The sequence below is a fragment of the Lonchura striata genome, chromosome 3 (assembly GCF_050655825.1).
Source record: "Lonchura striata isolate lonStrDom1 chromosome 3, ASM5065582v1, whole genome shotgun sequence".
In the NCBI taxonomy this organism is placed as follows: domain Eukaryota; kingdom Metazoa; phylum Chordata; class Aves; order Passeriformes; family Estrildidae; genus Lonchura; species Lonchura striata.
The window spans coordinates 54,632,326-54,651,950 of NC_140705.1; the positions used below are offsets into that span (position 1 = coordinate 54,632,326).

Sequence of the window (19,625 nt, forward strand, 5' to 3'; positions counted from 1 at the left end):
TGCAAAATATGTATGTGTTAAAAAAATGGTTAGACATGATGAAAAATTATCTTGAACAGGATTTAGCAGGAGTCCTTCCCTTTGGCTCAAAAATCTTCTCAGCTGCAGGTCTTTGACACTGTTTACCCTAATTAAATAAAGCAGTTGTTGTACTTCTAGGGATGAAATAAAAGTGTATTTCAAAACTGTTTATATGATTTAGAATATAAATTTGTATGGGGCTGCTAGATGCCCATTGATAAATTCCTTAAGCATTTTTTTCTAATCTCTGACCCCAGCTGACCACCTATTTTAAAAGTCTTTTTTTCTTCCCATCCTGGTTTGTGTTGAATCTTGTTCACTTCAAGATGTCAAAAATCAGTGAGAGGTAAGGGGATAAATAGCTTAAATTGTAAGACAACATTTAACTTGTGAAAGAACACTTTATCTTTAAAATCACCCTCTAGCTGTAGTGGATGTTGCAGTACCTACACTATTGCTTTGTTCTGAACTCCTCCTAGATTGATAAGCACTGCTTTTAATATTACTACAAGCACCACTGAATTAACCTTTCAGGTCTTCAAGAAGCCACTCAGGTGTTTACTCTAATACCGTACTCTCCCCTTCCCCCCCTTATTTTTTTTTGTTTTTTGCGAATATCCTATAATTTATCCACCATAGGTATCAAAGTATTCTTCCTAATAATAGGCTTGATTGTGCAAATCACTTAGATATGGTTGGCAGATTAGGTATTTAAACAGTGTTTAAATAGAGAGATTGCTCTGAGAAGAGCATAATGAATGTCTGCTTGGTTAGCATTAAAGTATGCAAACTTCTTATAGTCTGCTTCCCAACAAATCCTGCTAATATGTTGTCATCACATCAGGATTTTAAAGTTTAAAGAAGTATAGGCATTTTTTCTAAAATAAAATAGAGGCTTTTTTTATATAGCTTAGCGAGACAGGAAATCACTGTCAAGCAATTATTTCCTATTGCTAAAGGACTTTTCATATTTTCATTCTTCTGTTGCCAGCAATCTAACAACTGTTGTATTAACAGTTATTAAATTTCCAATAATATGTGCCAAACTAAGACTGAAATGAGGAACAATTATGCCATTTTTCAATTATACAGGAAATATTAGGTTATCAGCTTATTATCTACAGATATTTTTTTGAGACCAGGAAAACAACCAAAAAAATCAATAATTATTTGCAAAAAATTAATTTCTTTCTGCACGTTTTAAAAATTGGGGAGTAAAATTAACAGATTTTAAAGCAAGGAGTTATAAAGGACTAATTAATTTTTCCTGACAAAGAGGCATCTTGATGCTAAGCTCAGAACCTGAGACTTACAATGTGTGCCTTGAAACTCTACCTTGCTCTTATGTCTTGGATCTTTGCTTGGCTATGTGCCAGCCTTTGATGCAAATTGTTCAGTCCCCACAGTTCGATATGACCATACATGCCATGGGATTTCTGTATTCATCTTAGGCATTACTCCCAGACATAATAAAACAGTTTTGAGATATACCTCCAGTTTCATTTGTTCCTTTCATTAAGGACTTGCTTTTTCGTAAAGTTTTAGACATGTTTCAAGAAAGCACTATATGCTAAATAAAACTACCCATAAGGATATTTCCAGAACTACCATAATTGTTATTTTTTCAATAATTTCCAGACTAGTTTACAATGCAACACTCATACAACAATGCCAGAAAAGTTCTTAGAGCAGGAGCTGAGAAACAGCTTCAATTAGCTCCTATAAGGTTGAGTGTAAAACTGAGCAGCAACGGTCTTTAAGAAGCAGCTTCAGACTTTCGTAGGGTTCCTGGTCTTTTTCATGGTTACAGGAATTTTGCTGTGGATTAGAGGCAATGCAACAGGAAATACTTGCCACAACCACCAACCACTGGTTTCTATTGCAATGTAAGGATCAAGACTTAGCCAGCCTGGAGCTGATTATCACTGCCAACCTCACAAGATGATGCCCCTCTGCCTGCAAGCTCAGTCTGTCCCCCTGCTGTGAGAGCAGCAAGGGCCCCCCTCCCCGACTCTGGCTGGTGCAAGAGGATAGTTCAATCATTTAACATGCTACAATTTACAACACCCTGTCACTAACCACAGCTCCTAAATGGGCCACAGTCACCTCACACACAGGGGCCAGGTGGGATAATTTGGTGTTTGCTCAGGTCTTTCCAAAAACAGATGTTTGGTGGAATTTTGTTGAGGCAGAAAAATGCAAGGAGAAAACATCACAAGCTGTGACATACACGACAGGAGCATGGAAAACTTCTTGTGTTTACCTTTTTCTCCTACAACATAATTTGTGTTTGTTTATCTTTGCTGCAGCCACTAAAAGCTGAACAGCAAATTAAAATTGATTAAAACAGCAAATTAAAATCTCTGATGACTCCCTTCATAGATAAGGCCTGCAGACATGAAGCTGGTGTTAACTGCTCTTCTCCCTTGACATTTGGTTGGGCAGCTTAATTCAGTTACCGCGGGAGCTGGCAGCTGCCCTCGCTTCCTCAAAAGCTCCCTTGGTCCCTGTTGAAATGGCTGCAGTCAACTTGGAATTTGGGTTTGCAACCTCAGTAATCTCTGCTATTAATTTTTTGCACAATGATGTCTTTTGTCACAGATTTGTTAAAACGGTATTGGCTGCTATTTAACAACCGCGCCCCAAAGAGATCAAGCAGATGTGGATTTATGAAGGTTTAATATTGGGAATGTTTTGCCTCTTCCCCTAGCATTCAAGAGATTTATTCACATACAATTGAAGTATTCAGCACCAAAACTTTATCCTTTTGGGTTTTCCAGACTCTCCTGTCTAGAGCACTTGGACACCTTGTCAGTCAGCTGAAATGAGCTTACTTCTCACTTTTGGTTAATTATTTTCCATGCTGGTTAATTATTTTCCATGCCTAGCCTGAAGTACCTTAACTATTTGTACTGTCATAGAAAGAAATAACAAAATTTATGTCTCATGAATATTTGTACACAGAAGAGTAAAAATTAATGAATAGTTAATGGTTAATGAATGGACAACTTGGAATTTAGCTCCAGATGAAGAATATCTTTTCTTTCTATGGGAAAAAAAGATACCTTTTTGTCTGCAATGTAGTTATACATAATTGCCATTGAATCATCACTATACAATATGTACTATTCTAATATTTGAGTGGGTGACACTATGGACAAGAAATATTTCTATTTGACTTAAAATTAATCAAAAATATCTTTCTACATAGAAACCAAAGAAATGAAAAATGAAATCTTATTTGTAAAAAAAACCCCCAAAACCCTGTAAACTTTTAATTTATCTTTTTTTGTTTGTTTGTTTCTTTGTAGAGAGAACAGATTTACTTTCTTGCTGGTGTGACTGGAATGGAAAAAGAAAATATTTGAACTTACACACATGATTGCAGTACCTTTTCATTTTTATGAAAAAAAAAAAAAAAAAAAAAAGAGGGTCCTACTGCCACTTGTGCTAATTATTAAAGACACATTTACTGAAATAAAATGAAACCTAAACAATTTGACTCTGTCAGTTTTTATGAGAGTGTTAAAATTATTGCACAACCAGTATCCAATTTGCAACTTTCACATGACAAAACCCTTGAACATATAATAAGTCATCTGCTCAGCTGGACAGCTGTTTGAAATGCCACATTAATGGAATAAAGGAGATTTTTAATGTAGGCTCATGGGCTTAGTTCTCACAGTTTCTGTTGCCTTTCTCTTTCCTTTGTGACCAAGTGAAACATTAGTACAGAAATCCTCAAGACTGCACCTATGGAACCCCATTAGATGACAATAGGCACATGGAAGCAGCCCTGCAGTGACTCCCAGCATGCTGTGAGCTGCAGCAGTGCTACAAACCAGCAGTAACATTCATGCTGCATCTCAGCAATTATTTTTAATGGGAAGTTGTACTGACAGCTTGTTCTTGCAACTCAACTGAAATAGAAAGTAGAGCAACAACATTTCAACTGGGATCAAGATCACTTCCAAAGGAAGTTTTCATTCCACTGTAGCTATTTTTTAGAAAATATGGATTTTTGTCAGAAACTATGCAAGGGCCACTCCTTTCTGAGTACACTTACAGTTAAAATAAATGTGATGTAAACTCCTGAAGCCCTAGGAAATCAAATCCACCATCCCATTAGAACTGAAAGACTAAACCTAATGTCAACATACATAAATGTATATGGTATAAAAACTTAAAGAATTATGGATAATGAAATACTTGTAGTAGTTTTAAGCTTAGGCATACTTTGCAAGTCTCGATGCTACTCAACACTCACAGATCTATTACAGAAAGGAGGAATGACCCACATCTAGAGCCAGTCCCGTAGTCAGGGCTGTACTTACACACATGGGGTGAACTGCCTTTCCCCATGGACAGTCAGGGTGTGTACAAACACCTCTGTCTTACCAAACAAGCAGGGCTGAATTTAGTGGGAAAGACTGGGAAGTGACATTGTGGAGCCAGATGGTGCCAGTCCCAATAAAAGGCCCTGAAGGGCATCAAACATGGATTTCACCCCAACAACACTAGCCCTCTGAGCAGTGCCTGGCTTGGGGGCAGTGAGTCCAAAGTCACAGAATCAGAGAATATGCTGAGCCGGAAGGGACCCGCAAGGATTATCAAGTCCAACTCCTGACCCGGCACAGGACCATCCTCAACAGTCACACCAACTGCCTGAGTGCATTGTCTAAGGACTTCTCGAGCTCTGTCAGGCTTGGTGCTGTGATTACTTCCCTAGGAAGCCCGTTCCAGTGCCCAGCCACCCTCTGCGTGCGGAACCTTTTCCTGATATCCAATCTAAACCTCCCCTGATATAACTCCAGGCCATTTCCTCAAGTGCTGTCGCTGGTCGCTGCAGAGAAGAGATCAGTGCTTGCCTTTCCTCTTCTCTTCACGAGAAGTTGTAAACACGGGATGATGTCTCCCTTCAGTGTCCTCTTTTCCTGGCTGAAAAGACCATATCACCCCAAAGGAGTCGCAGTGTCTCCTGGGCGGGCGACGAAGCCGCCTGCTGCGCTGCGCCCCCGGTGTGCGGGCACTGGGCTCGGCTGATGCCTCGCATTGAGGGGGTTTCCACGGGCATCCCGCTGCCACCTACGGACGGGAGGGGAGCACTTCCTCGGGAAGGGGCAAAGAACAGCAGGCAGGGACGGAGGGAAGCCCCTTGCGATGGCGACCAGCGGCCCGCGGCGCTCTGGGTGCAAAGGCGCACCGGGGGCTGGCTGCCTGCCCCGGCAGCACCGGGAGAGGGATCCGCGCTCCCGCGCACACCTGCGGCACCGCCGCCGGGCTTCGGGGAAAGCCGCGCCGCCGCCTCCGCCCGGGCACCGGCCAGCGGAAACTTTCTCCGCGCTCCCTCGTAAACACGGCCCGGCGTCCTCCCCCGGACGCTATTTCGGAGCAGCGCCGTGTGCTCCGGCCCCGCACCGCCTCCCTGCCCTGCCCTGCCCGCTGGGAGGGCGGCCGCGCACCGCTCTCACCTGCAGGAAGGGGTCGGGAAGCGGGGGGCGGCCGAGCCGGGTGACCGAGCGAGGCGGGCAGGGCAGGGAAGGAGGGGAACATCCCGCTCCCTCCTCCACGCCGCTGCCGGCAGGGGAGCGGGGCCCGCCGGTGTCCGCGCTGCGGGCGGGGCGGGACCGGGCCGCCGGGATATTAATAGCCGTGTCCGGGCGGGCGGAGGGCAGAGCCGCGGGCACCATGCAGGGGAACGGGCAGCAAGCGGGGAAGGGCCACGAGGACCACCTGGACGGGGTCGGGGCGGCTGATGGCGGGCTGCAGACTGCGGCTGTGCCCATGCTGCCGGCCATGGAGGTGGCTGAGGAGCCGGAGAAGCCTCCGGGCGGCAAGAGCAAGGATCCCAACACCTACAAAGTGCTGTCCCTGGTAAGGGCCGGGCTGCCGCGGGGCCGGGCGGGCGGACCGACCTGGCTCTCACCTCGCCGGCGGGGGCGTGGGGAGCGGTGCGGCTGGCAGGTGTTTCGCCCATCTCCAAGCTTCGGGAGATGGGCACGAGCCCGTGGCGAAAGCTTAGAAGCCTCTCGGCGGGGTGGGAAGAGGGAGACTGCCTTCGGCAGCACGGGCTCCTCGGGATGCCCGGGACAGCAGTGCTACGGGACGGCTCCGCTTCAGGAGTCAGCCTCGGGCAGGAGTGTGGCACTTGCGAATAGACAGCGACCTGCCTCACAGAGGGATTCGTAACTCTTGATGTATTTTACTCTTTTGATGATAGTCAGCGTTGAATCTTTAAATTTTTTTTTTGTGGTGTCAGTGGTTGTCTTGTCTTCCATCATGTGGTTTTAGCTGTGTGCTGTAGGGGGGACACCAGAGAAGACAAAACCTGGTTAAAGTAGGAAAATATGGCTAGAAAACCTGAAAAGAGTTCAAAAACCGAAAGGACAGAGGAAATGTAAAAACTTGCCTTTCTCCGAATTTGAGCTACCGTGGGTTGAAAGTTTGTCTCCAAGTGCTGCTGGTAGGCACTTCTGGCCCTTGTTCAGAAGCCCCAGCAGCCAAAGCCATTGTTAGCAGGTAGGTCACTTTCCAGTTTTAGCCACGCTCCTGTATTATAATTATCCTCCCCACAGAGATGTGAAAATAAGACCTTCCAACAATCATTATGAGGCTAAAATCATTATCAAGGTGAAGGAATTGTGGTGTTCTTGGAAGGAAGCTTTAGTGGAATTGCAGCAGATGTCACTATGTGTATATATGCATAAGTAGTCCTTTTTCAATACATTGAAGCATAAATGTCAAGGTGCTTATCCAAATTTACTGATATCTTTGTAACCTGGCTACCATTTCAAATGATTCATCCACCCATATCATTGTGACTTCAGGTTGGTCATACTTTCTGACATAGCAGGAGATGAATTATGTTTCTAAGTTTGTCAGAATATTATAAGAAAAATATGTAAATTAATGCAAAGGTCTGTGGTAGTTTCCATGCAGAAGCTTTTTTAGCAACTTTTCTAATGAGTTGTCCCTGTAAATAAAGGTTGTGGTTAGTAGCTTGCTTCACTACTTCATTGTTTTCTGGGGAGGTTAAGGTTGTGCCATAAAAGCCGCTGCAGCTGGATGGTGAAAACAGCTCTTTTCAGGCTTAGAAATTAGATACTAGTAGTGGGAAATACTGTTATCCTATTCAAAACCTATTGAATAACATTGTTGTCTTGAGCTTTTTAGGCTCTAATGCAACAGAATTATTAGAGATGCATAGCCACTTAGAGACTGGACTTGAGCACAAGTTAGTGTTTGCAATTACTTATTCTTCTGAATTAAGTTCTTATTCTCCAAATGCCATTCATTGAGAACTGGCAAAAATTTCCTCCTGTGCTCATGAAAGTGTCAGAGGGAAATAGGTCATCTATATAGAAATAATTAAAAAATTCTAAATATTTTTGGCCATGCACTATTTTTTGGGTGACTGCAAACACGGATATAGTGTACGATATTCAGTGAGAACTTGGAAAACTTTCTAAGTACTGCAGGTGATACTGGATTGAGTGAAACAAGAATGTATTTAACCTAAACATGTCAGAAAGGGGCAAACTGGAGTTGGAAATGCTAGTTTATTCTTTCTCAGAAACCAATGTATTTATAAAGCATTGATAATATCCAAATATAATAAAGAAGTGAGTAGACTTACCTCCTTGGTGTTTGTAGTTTTTTAGTAATGTGAAACTATTAAAGTGTCCAGATGTAGGTAAATCTCATTTGCCTGCATTTATCCTAGCTGTATGTGCTATTGCTTCCTTTATTTATGTAGATAAAAAAAACCCACAAACAACTACTTTCAAGTGAGATTATGTTGAAATTTTATAAAAACTCATTAATGACTTTCTGCTGATTAAAGAATACTTGAATCAGTCTTCTTATTTTTCTGGAAAGCTCAAACTAGACTGCATTCTCCTTTTCCTTCACAAGAGCCACCTGCAGATGTCTGTGCAGTTTATGAACACAACCTCAACATTCCCAGCTCTTGTCCACGAGCCAATCTTACCCTATCACAGAGCAGATGTTGCTGCTACACAGGGAGGCTTCCACAAGTGGTGGAATTTACTAACCCACAGTGCTTTCCTAAGCATTTTAAGCCGCCTTTTTATTTACTGTCTTGCCACTTTTTTGAGCTCAAACTGCTGTCCCTCAAAGCCCACTAAACTGTCTGTCTGTAGTCTCTCCAAGCTGTTGTGTAAGTGAGCAGTATGCTGCTGCCCAAGAGCAGCATAACCTTTGCTTACGTTTGAGGTTTTCCCACTTGCCAGGAACTCAAGCATTGCATTTTGGTCTGATTCATTCATTCCATTAAAATAAATTTTTTCCATGCCAGTCTAACAGCTGAAACATTGAGAGAAATAAAAGAAATAATGTAAGAGAATGTTTCTTTCCAACAGCTTCAGGCTTTTTTTCAGAACTGGAAAACTCATTTAAACTGACACTTTTGTTAGAAAAATTCTAAAGGAGTTTTGCAGCTTGAGAAATCCTAAGTAGAAAAAAAAAGTCACAAAAAAAATCGAGGTAAGGTCCAGACAGAGACATTGAAAGTGTCTTAGTCTCATCGAAAGAGTAACTCAAGCATTTCAGAGTGCATGAAGATAATAAATTGTGAAGTTTAAAAAAAATGCTGTGAAATACACTTAATATTTTTATAGTGTGGGGTTTTTTTTCCCCCTTTTTTCATTAAGACTGTCCAGTCTTTTTTATTTGTTTGGGGTTGTTTTTGAGGCATGTCCCAAAAACGAACCAACTTCCAGCTTTGGGCAGGAGATTGAGCTGAAAACCTCTTCAGGTCTCTTCTAGCCTTATCATATCATAGAATGGTTTGAATCTGAAGAGATCCCTATAGATCAGTTTCAACTCCTCTGTCATGGGCAGGGACACCTTCGCTAGGCCAGGTTGCTCAAAGACCATCTAATCTGGCCTTGGACACTTACTGGGATTGGGTATCAACAGGTTTTTTGGGCAGTCTCTTCAAGTGTCTTGAGGCCCTTACAATAAATAATTTCTTCTTAATGTTTAATATAAACATACCTTCTTTCAGTTTAAGGCCATTTCCCCTTGTCCTATCACTACGTGCTCTGTACACAAGTTTCTCCAGCTTTTTCATTGGCCTCTTCAGGTACTGGAAGGTGCTATAATATCTTCTCAGGGCTTTCTTTTCTTTAGGTTGAATAGCCCCAAATCTCTCCACCTGTCTTCACTGAAGAGGCGGTCTATCTCTCTGCTTATCATTGTAGCCCTCCTCTGGAATTGCTTCAGGAAGCTTTAAGAATCCCTCTTATGCTGAGGGTGCCAGAGCGGGGTGTAGCACTCCAGGTGGGGTCTCACAAGGGAAGAGTAGAGGGGCAGAATCCCCTCCTTTGACCTGTTGGTCACACTTCTATGGATACAGCCTAGGAAGCAGTTGGCCTTCTAGGCTGTGAGTGCACATTGACAGCCTGTGCCCTGCTTTTCATTTACCAGCAGCCCCAAGTCCTTCTCTGCAGGGCTGTTCTTAAGGAGTCCTTCTCCCAGTCTGCACTCACCTCAGGGATTGCCCTTACCCACGTGTAGCACCTTGCACTTGTTGAACTTCATTAGGTTCTCATGGTCCCACTTCTCAAGCTTTTCCAGGTCCCTCTGGATGGCATTCCATTCTTCTGGTATGTCAACTGCACTACTCGGCTTTGTGTCATCTGCAGACCAGCTGGGGATGCTGGGTCACGCTGAGCTTCTCATCCGCTAACAGCCCCAAGTCTTTCTCCTCAGGGCTGCTCTCAAACCATTCTGTGCCCTGCCTTTGCTGGTACTGGGATTGTCATGCAGGACCACACACTTGGCGTTTGCACAGTCCCACCTCTCAAGCTTGCCCAGGCCCCTCTGGATGGCATCCCTTCCCTGTTGACTTCATTACACACCTTGGTGTCATTGGCAGAGTTAGGGTGCCTTGAGCCTGCTGCCCATGTGGCTGACAAAATGTCAAACAGTGCTGGTCCCTATGCTGACCCTGAGGAAGGCACTCCTCACTGGTTTCCACTGACACATCAAGCCCCTAAGCATAGTTCATGAGTGTGCCCATCCAGTCCACTAAGTGGTCCCCCTGTCAAATCCATGTCTCTCCAGTGTAGAGACCAGGATGTCATGTAGAACGTGCCAAATGCTTTGCACAAGTCCAGGTAGATGATTTCAGTTTTTATTCCTTCCTTCACCACTGCTGTAATCCCATTTTAGAAGGCCACCACATTTGTCAGGCACAATTGCCCCTTGGTGAAGCCACAATAGCTATCACCTATCACATTCTTATTTTCCATGTGCCTTAGCATAGTTTTCAGGAACATCTGCTCCCTGATTCTGTAAATCTGGTTTCAGTCATCTCAGTCATCCATTGGCTGCTAAGTTAAGCTTTTATGAATCATAACCCCCCGTTTATCATAAATAAATTAGACCATCTCTGCCCAAGGGAGAATTTCTGTTGCCAGTTCATATTTGCCATTGCTGCAGTCAGCAGAGAGTCTAAGTGTAGAAAAAAGGATCTATCGGATGTCAAGATATTCTGTAAGAGTCCGGAAAGGTTTTCACCACTTCATTTGAAAATAACCCATAGCTGCTGACTTTGTGCTCAGGCAGGGAAATATGGGTGTACTACGTCAGGATTTTGGAGACAACAGTAGGTCTGTCTGGTTTTGTTGTTTGGTTCTTTTTTTTCCTCCACATAGATGAAGATGTGGGAACAATCTTCTCTTACAAAGTTGTTGGGAAGATTGTATGCCTGTTTGGTTGTTTTCTGGCTGATGGTTTTCCTACTAAAGAAGTTTGAAGGTATCAAAATATTAGCATAGATTAGTACTTTAAAACAAAATTATAATGCATATCTATAGTCTATTTTTTCATAAAAAAGACAGAATAGGTATTTAATTACCCAAGCCTTGTGATTTGGACCATGGTTATTGACTTCAGCTGACTTCAGTGTGGGAATTTTTATGGGCATCAGTCAATTCTCAAGCATTGGATTGAAGGATGCTGTTGTCTGAATCCAAGAGGCCTGGGTGCCATGTTGAGTCTTTAATCTTTTTTTGGCCCTCAGCAAACCATTCTGTTTCAGCTTTTAAATTTTTAAACACAATGAGTAGCTAAAGAGAAAAGGAAGTAATAAGAAAGTGTAGTATTTGCATTTTTGAATAAACTCAGTGAGCATAGCCTTATCCCAGTTCTGCTGTGTAATGGCATATAGTCAAATCAACCTATATAAATGCTTTCTAATATGGTAATATGTGGATACAAGCGGTTGCTTTTGTTCCTAGAATAACAAGAAGCATAGTGTTGTTATAGCTACTTCCAAAAAATCCATAATCTAGCCTGGCCATGTATATTTCATTTCACTGTTTAATGCTGGTAAATGGGTCAGTTCTTGAACTTCCTTCTGGCTGAAATATGTTTCCATGTTGTGAGGTATCAAAATTTGGTAGTTTGCTTTTTGTTTTTTGAGGGGCTATATTCAAGAGGTGCCGAGGTAAATAATGGCCTCTTTATCAGCCCTGGTCTTTGTTTTGGGAAAATGGACAAAGGATTCAGGGCTGAAGATGAGGCTGTGATCGATATTGGTATACTTAGTAAAGACTTATAATGAATAGCTGAAATTGTTTTACTTGATCTTAAAGGTATTTTCCAGCCTAAATGATTGTATGAAACCTGATTTGTCCTACATTCTTCTCATACTGCTTGTGGTTCTGCAATTATTTGACACTCCTTATAATCTTGATGCTTTACAGGATTTCTTCACTTACTCTTTAAGGTCATTTTGTCTTTCTGTGCAAGTTAATATTGCTGTCATGGTGGCAGTTGTAACAGTATCTGCCAAAGAAAAATGGATGTGAGTATAGGTTTACTTGGTATGTTTTGTGGTATAATCAGTACCCTGTAGAAGCCACCCCCTCTGCACTCTGTTCTTGTCACAACTCTCATGACAGTAATCTGAACTGGAACAGCTTTGGCTTTATTCTAGAAAAGGGACTTCTGGAATAGGAAGAGCATGAAGATGGCTCAAGGCCGTATTTTCAGATTCAATTTTGCTTTTATTTATGAGTCAAGTGCAACTTGTTTGGAAAACAAATTTTAGTTGGCATAATTACTGACAGTTTCTTTCCTTTCTATGCAGTCACACATTCATATGTGGTTGCCACTAAAGCAGATGACGTGCGGTGGGCTTTGTTCTGTATTCTTAGTCTGCTGCGTTGAATAAAAGAATTGTGTTTGAAAGTACGTTTACTTTTTTCTCATAACATGAGTTTTCAGTCCTGTTTTCCTTACGTTTTTACAAAAATCTACTTGCTGATTAAATAGCAGAGTCAGCTGCTATCTGCTTTTTGTCAATTGAACTAGAAGTTTTATTTCCCTTTCTTTTTGGCTAGTATGTTGTTGCACTTTAATTTTTCTCTAAATTCTCCCACGATCTTAAGTGCAGTGAAAAAGGTAACAGCTGAGCTAAAGCTTTGATAACAACAGCTCAAGTGCTAATGACTTCCAGGAGAGAATGTACCTACACAGCAACAAATAAGAAAAATATTTTAGATTCCAGCTGACTAGGTGACAGATGCTAACTCTTCTGTCTTTTGGTATGTTTTTGTTAAAAACACATGCTTGAATAGTTTTGGAAGGTATTTAGAGAGCTATAGTATGATGATGTTTTCTGCTGAAAATTCTCTGCTGAGTGAAGAGTTATCACTCTCTGGTGAACTCTGTGAAGGCTTTTACAATACATTACAGTGGCTCAATCTACCTTTAAAACATTCTTGTCCTTTGAATTGGTTGCAATAGCACACAATAGCAGTCCTGAGGACATTCAATAGAAAGAATGAGAGTAGACCTCCTGTGAGCCTCTTTGAGAAGAAAAACAATAATGCCTATGCATTTTCCTAGTAAATCCTTTTACCTCTGGAAAAGTTTTGGGTGTTATTTACAGCATTTTCATCCACTGACTTCAGAATTATTTAGTCACCTCCAGTGATTTACAGCAGCCAGGACCTGAGAGCCCCAGCGATTCTCCGCCTGCTGGCCTCTGCAAGTGGAATGTAGATCAACAGAAGCAAGTCTTTGTAGACTGTAAAAATATTTACAAATGTGGAAAGAAGAGATGCCTGGTGCAAGGAGGTGGCTCACTTGGTTCAGTGCTGATTTACTTTTTTTTTTTAGGTGATTTACTAAAGTGTTACCTAAGTAGCTGTGCTGGTGTGAGTGAAGTATCTACCTCCTTTCAATTTATTAAATTTTATTAAGTAATGCCTGCTTTTGATTAAAACTGAGCTGTTGTCAAGGGGATTATGCTGGTTTAAAAATAATTTTTATAAGCATGAGTAAGTGTTCCGCTGCCCCTTGCAAGTGTAGATAAGTATAGGTTTTTTTTTTTCTTTGTACAGTATGCTGTCTGCATTTTTAACAGGGTCCTTTTAGAGTCATAAGGTGACAATATTCTTGATTAAAAATCGTAATTTATTATTGTGTTCTTTATATTTTTGCAGGTGAAATTCTTTCTCAAAGATATTTTAGTGTTAAGGTTCAGGTCAGTAATCATCTATTCTAGGTGCACAAAACAGTGAAAACATAGCATGCCTTTTGCAGATCCCAGTGGTTTTGGAAAATTCCATGGGTTTTCTTAATACTGGCATTACAGACCCTGTCTAGACATCATCCCTTCATGGATACGTATGACACAACTGTGAGAACCAATCGTGGAGATTAGGATGGAAAAACATTATTTTGCATGGTTTCCTTGATAATTGCATAGTTGATAATGGATGTGTCTTAAACCTTGGAGTGACAAGTTTTGTTGGCCATGGAATACCAGGGATGAAGGAAGGGAGATGAAAGGAATTGGGCACATGGCAGGCAAAGAGTGAGGAAGATCAACAGAAATGAATGTAATTCAGAATGATAATTCCTTAAAAGAATTATCAGTGCATTCTTTGCCAAAGAAAATACAGAATAGAGGGAGGAATGGGAGAGGTGGACGGAGCTAGAGAGGAATGAAGAGAAAGGGGCAGTAGCATTAACTGTGTAAAGGAGGACTAAAATATGATAGGAAAGGTGGCAGTATCTAAGGCCAGTGAGAGATTTCTTTTGTTTCAGTAGGACCTGTACTGCTGAGGAGTCTCTTTGGGATCAGGTGTATGTAGTCTGCATGCTTTGCCGACTCCAGCCCTTCCAGCAGCTCCCCAAAATTACTGCTGAGAAATTCTCTTCAGCTGCAGCTCTAGAGATGAGTGAGGGAAAGGATTCTCATCTCTAACCATGCTATCATATTTCCATTTACCCAGCTCAAAATGAAAGGCTTTTGAAATAAAAGGCTTTTGAAATGTTCTCAGGATTGCAGTTTTCCAGACTTTCAACCACCTATTCCCAACCATTATAATTGTTTACAAAACAAAGCTTTTATTGCTTCCTCCCACGTAAAGGAAGCAGTGATGGGACAGAGATTCATCCCTAGATGACAATGTTTTTGTGATTCCAAAACAAACATTCTAAAAATTATTTTTAAACCAAAAAAGGACACTTTCTTCTCTGCAGTTGTTACTGTGTTGCTTTAAAAACCTTTTCTCAGATGCTATATTAGAACTGAATCTGACAGTTTGTGCTAGTAGCCTCATAAGATACAGATCATAAAATGTTAATTTTCTACTTCTGTGTATTACAAGGCCAAGTTCTTTAATTTTACTTCTCTTCCTATTAAATGTTGGCTTCCCATATTCTTTCTTAATGGCACCTTATTCTCAATTCTTGCTTTCTTTTTTCAGTGGAAGAATACAGGTGAGAGAGAACAGGTAATGTTTCTTCCTATGGTTTAAAAAGGCAGATTAAAACTTCAAGGCAGTGTTCTGTTGACAGTGTGGTAGTAGTGAGAAAATTGAATTTGGTGCTTGCTGCAGGATGCTAAACAAGGTCCTTGCTAGTAAACAAGCATGCATGCAGCTACTTGTCTTTGTATGGATTAAAAAAAAAAAAATCTTTATGTAGCAGGCTGCAGTATCTCCAACCTGACCTACCTGTATGTAAAGCAGGCCAGGTAAAATTAGTAACCTGCTTTCTGTGGTGAGGTTTTCTTAACGAGTCAGAGAAAGGTTTGGGTTGGAAGGGATCTTAAACATCATCTAGTTCCAACCATCCTGCTGTGGACAGAGACACCTTCTACTAGGTCGCTCAAAGCCCTGGCCAACTTGACCTGGAACACTTCCAAAATGTCCAAAACCTCTCTTGACAGCAGAGATATGTTGCAATGTAGAAAGAAGCAAAGTAAACTGGTTCATCTTTAGGGTGCAGCCGTGAGATGCAGTGAGTATCTGGATCTTTAGAAATAGTTAGAATATTCTTCATCATCTATAGAGTTGATAATCTTAGGGCCTTTTCACCGACAATAGGTCAGCTACTCGTGTAACAACTCTTGCTGTGCCTAGTCAGGACTGCTGCTGCTGGCCAGTATTAGCTGCTCCTTGTTGTTCCAGCAGAACATTTTGCCATTTGTGTGGATAATATCCGTGTGACTGAAGTCATTCAGGCTCAAGATAAAGCTTCAATTCAAAGCCTTAAACACTGAGCTGCAATTGCATGAGGTTCCACTGTGTTAGATTTGGCTGTCCCAGAACACTGTCAAATGTTTAATGTGTAAACTTACTGCTTTTGTAAAAAGTCTTTATTAAGTGTTAAAGAAGGAAAGAAAGAATTAAAAAAAGGAGGGGGAAGCTTTAGTGTTTTGCAGTAAAATATTTTTAAGACAGAAATTTAAGCTAGTGGGACTAAGGTTAAGAAAACAAAGGATTAAATGTAGTGAGTTAAGAGTTTCAAGATCTTAGAATATAATTGCATTTAGTATTGCATTTTGTAGTATTTTGTACCCAAAAGAGTACTCATATGCCTCAGTGAACATAATCCTTTTGTTTTTGCTTATTGGAATTATGTTCATAGAAGCGTAAAACTGACAACCTGGAATATAAGAAAAAACTGTGATTTTATTACATTTGGTGCCAAAATCCCAGAAATTATTTGTGAAAATTTTAGTGAAGTTTTACCAGTTTTACATTGAGAAGTATTATAATGCTGTCACTTTTGAGTGGGTTTTATGTAGGTTTTATTTCTCATTAATTTGGTGTCATGATTAAATTCCTGTATTACCTACACTGAAGCTCCATAAGGGAATATTAACAGTCCATTTAGTGGCATTGCAATGTGTTTTCTGTACAGGGATGCCTTAGGTGGCTGAAGTCCCATAGGTCATAGGTCTAGGTAGCTATTTGAAGATATGGGGATAAAGCTGTTACAAGTAGAGTAGCTGTGGATTTTGCTTGTTTTAAAGCATGTTTGTACTTACATCTCAGAGGACATTCTACTCCTTGATCTTAATAGCAGGGCCTGGTGGGAGCAGAGGAGCAGTAAATCTTCACATTGAAATAAAATGTTCTCAACCTGGATTTTAAAGAAGAAATTAATCCATTTGTAATTTAATAGTAACAATAACAACAACAACAACAACAACAACAACAATAATAATAATAATAATAATAATAATAATAATAATGTTAAAAGGACAATAACAGATCTTGCCTTCTCCACTGGTTTTGCTGGGCTTTGACATCTTGTTTTTGAAGTGTCACCTACTTCCCTGTGCACAAGCTCTTATCTAGGTGATATTTTATATGAGGGATTTCAAAGGTCCAGAACAATTTATATAGAAGACAACATAGTTGATACTGATGTAACAGAAAGTGTTGATGCTGCACGTGTTAGTATTCTGATTGAAAAACAAAAAAGAATCCCAAAACCTCCCCCCCTCAAAAAAAACCAAAAAACAAAAGAGAAAAGAGAAAAGTACAAAGCTCTGTACTTGTGTTCATTCTTGATAGCTAGGTTTAATGGAGACTTGCATCTTTCTGTAAGTTTTTTCATATCCAGGTGACTAGATGATGCTAGATTTTTTCCCCCTCTTCAGTCTTTTAATATTTTCCTTCTTTCCCTATCAATTCAAAGACTGAAATTGAACTGAAAAAATGCTTATTTCTTTGCTACACCTGATGTTGAATAAGATTCCAGTGACTTGCCTGGTTCAGGATTCTAAGCCACAGCATTATCAGATCCAGTCTATTGTTCCATTTAAAAATAAATGGTATATATGAAATATTTTTTCTATTGATTAATTTGGTTTTTTAATAATTTTTAGTTCAAAAATTCAGAGTAGTATCTGAATTCCAATACTACACATTCAAGAAATTGCTTTCTTACTGTCTTTATTAGCTGCTTAGTGAAAAAAAATTGCAAAGTAAATTGTAGAGTTGTAAAAAGCAACGCAAATAGTTTTTAATTACGGAAGTGCTCATAGTACTTAAAAAATAATAAACTTGAGAAATAATTTGGTGCATTTTAAAATGGAAGGAATTTTTGCTGCATCGCCATATGATTCAGGTGTCCTACACAAGGCCGACTCAACAGATTTTGCTGATGGGAAAGGAGAAAAAAAGGGACAGAATTGTTGTAGCCATGTATGTGAAGTTATTAAGTATTGCTTCAATGTGATTTTTCTGCAGAAAACAGTGACTAGAAAGTTGATATGTACACATTTTCCCTACCCAGAGCTCCCCAAATCCTTTTGTGTAAGAAAGCCTGCAGTATCTTCTGTTTCAGGACTTCTGGCAAAGTATTTTATTACAATCTACACTTAAATAGAATAGCTGTTGTAACTGCATTCTTGGCTTCTCTTTAATTACTGTATAAGTGCTGATAGCATGCATACTTTTTCTAAAGAGTTTATGGAATAAATACAATACTTAATGAGGTTAAAAGAAATCTGTCTCTGCATTTGAGTAGGCATTAAATCCTGCTGTAACATGCTGGACAAGGACAATACAGTGTTTGTTTTGTAACTTCAGTGCATCCAGAATTCATAATGAACACAGCTGTAGTTTCTGGTCAGTGCAAGACCAGAATGTCTTATTGTGACATCCCACAGTCACTTACCATGGTGTGGACCCAGATCTAGTATGAACTGGATACTAGGAAGTGGGAAAAGGTTTTCCTGCCTAAGAAAATTATAGGTATCACTTAAGGGCTATACCTTCTGTCTATGGTTAATGGCAAAACTTCACCTTTTTATAGCAACATATGAGGAAGGAAGGAGTAGAGTAAAAAAAAATTCTATAAAATGTGTAAGAAATAGAAATATATCATCATGAAAGAATGATATAAAAGAAATCAAGAAAGACATGATGATATATGTCTATGTTAAACGACTTGAGGAGAAATTATATACATAGGCCCAGCTGTGACAAGCAAGTTTATACTCTGCTAATTAATTGCAAACATCATAATTACTTTTGGAAGTGAAAACTACTGGTGAAAAGAGTCAAATTATCATGTTTATGAGTTTCAGCACAATTATATAGCATTACAGAGAAAATGAGTGCTTTCATAATCATTCAGTGGTAATTTAATACTATTTCTTTTCCTTCCTGTCCAACAGGTACTCTGTGTCTGCATGTTAACAACAATCCTAGGATGTATATTTGGCCTGAAGCCTAGCTGTTCAAAAGATGGTAAATAGTATGTCTTTTATATAGTAATATTACTAAAAACTTCCTTTTTTTTCTTTTTGTGAATTAGTTTTCATACTATTAGAATGCTACCCTTCTTGCTGCAGCAGGAGGATTGAATGCATTGCTTGAAGTAGTATCAGTAAGAATGGAATAAAAATACCAGAAAATAAACCTCAGGTGTACTCAATAATTGTGTGTACTCACTTGAGAGGTAAAGTGATCCTGGTACTCAGTGTCTGATCTGGCAGCTTCCATGTATCCCGCCTGTCACTGTGGTGAATGGCTGGCTTTTTTCAGTTCACCATTAAAAAAACCAAAATGAAACAACAAAACACGACAACTTCTATTTCATGTTGTCCTAGAACATTTGTTTTTCATCTTTTCCAGTTGATTATGTAGAAAAAAAAAAAAGTTATTTTTTTTACTGGCTAGAATTGTAGCCTCAAAACATTCCTGGTGGAATTCCTATGTCTGTTTTCTGTTCTGAAAAATATGTGTTTTTTTCAATGGTGAAGTTTCTTCAGGTAGAAGGTTATGAAAGATTTTTTTTAAAAGAGATTAGGCTTATTTTGAGAACAAATATGAAGAGTAATTTATTTCAAAGCTGAACATAAAATGATTTTCAACAGAAGTTCAGTTTATAAAATTTCTGTTACAATATATATAGGTTTCTTTTCATTTTACTACAGCTCTGCAGTATTTTTTCATTAATACCTCATTTTCCTAATATCACACACTTCAAGATTCTTCAGAAGAGGAGCCATATTAGGGAGGATTTCCTTCACTTTCTTCTGCTTCTGGTGATTGCTCAGTGTGACCAAATCAAATTCTTAAGTTTTGTTAGGTTTGTTAATCCTTCACATCACCAGTTTCTGGTTGGATGGTGGTGGTGTTTTTTTTTTTTGTTGTTTTTTTTTTTTTTGTTTTTTTTTTTGTTTTTTTTTTTTTTGTTTTGTTTTTAATGATGATTCCCCTGGTCTCAGCAACCTCAATGTAGTGGAAGAATGCTTTGTCTTTTTTTTTTTTATATTGAACAAAAAATAATCAGTAAGCAGTATACTCAAGTTT

General features: G+C 39.8%; 1 protein-coding gene across 2 annotated transcripts in view; it reads left to right on the forward strand.

The window, feature by feature from the left end:
• Positions 1-5,633: 5,633 nt before the first annotated feature.
• Positions 5,634-19,625, forward strand: part of ENPP1 (ectonucleotide pyrophosphatase/phosphodiesterase 1) — a 50,011-nt gene continuing 36,019 nt past the window's right edge. Inside the window, exons 1-2 of one of the 2 annotated variants that reach the window (XM_085575181.1) lie at positions 5,634-5,895; positions 18,485-18,557. In XM_085575181.1, the coding sequence (XP_085431307.1) occupies positions 5,710-5,895; positions 18,485-18,557 (259 nt within the window). In that variant the 5' untranslated portion in view covers positions 5,634-5,709. The remainder of the gene's footprint in view (positions 5,896-18,484; positions 18,558-19,625) is intronic. The other variant, XM_021540693.3, reaches the window with a different exon arrangement.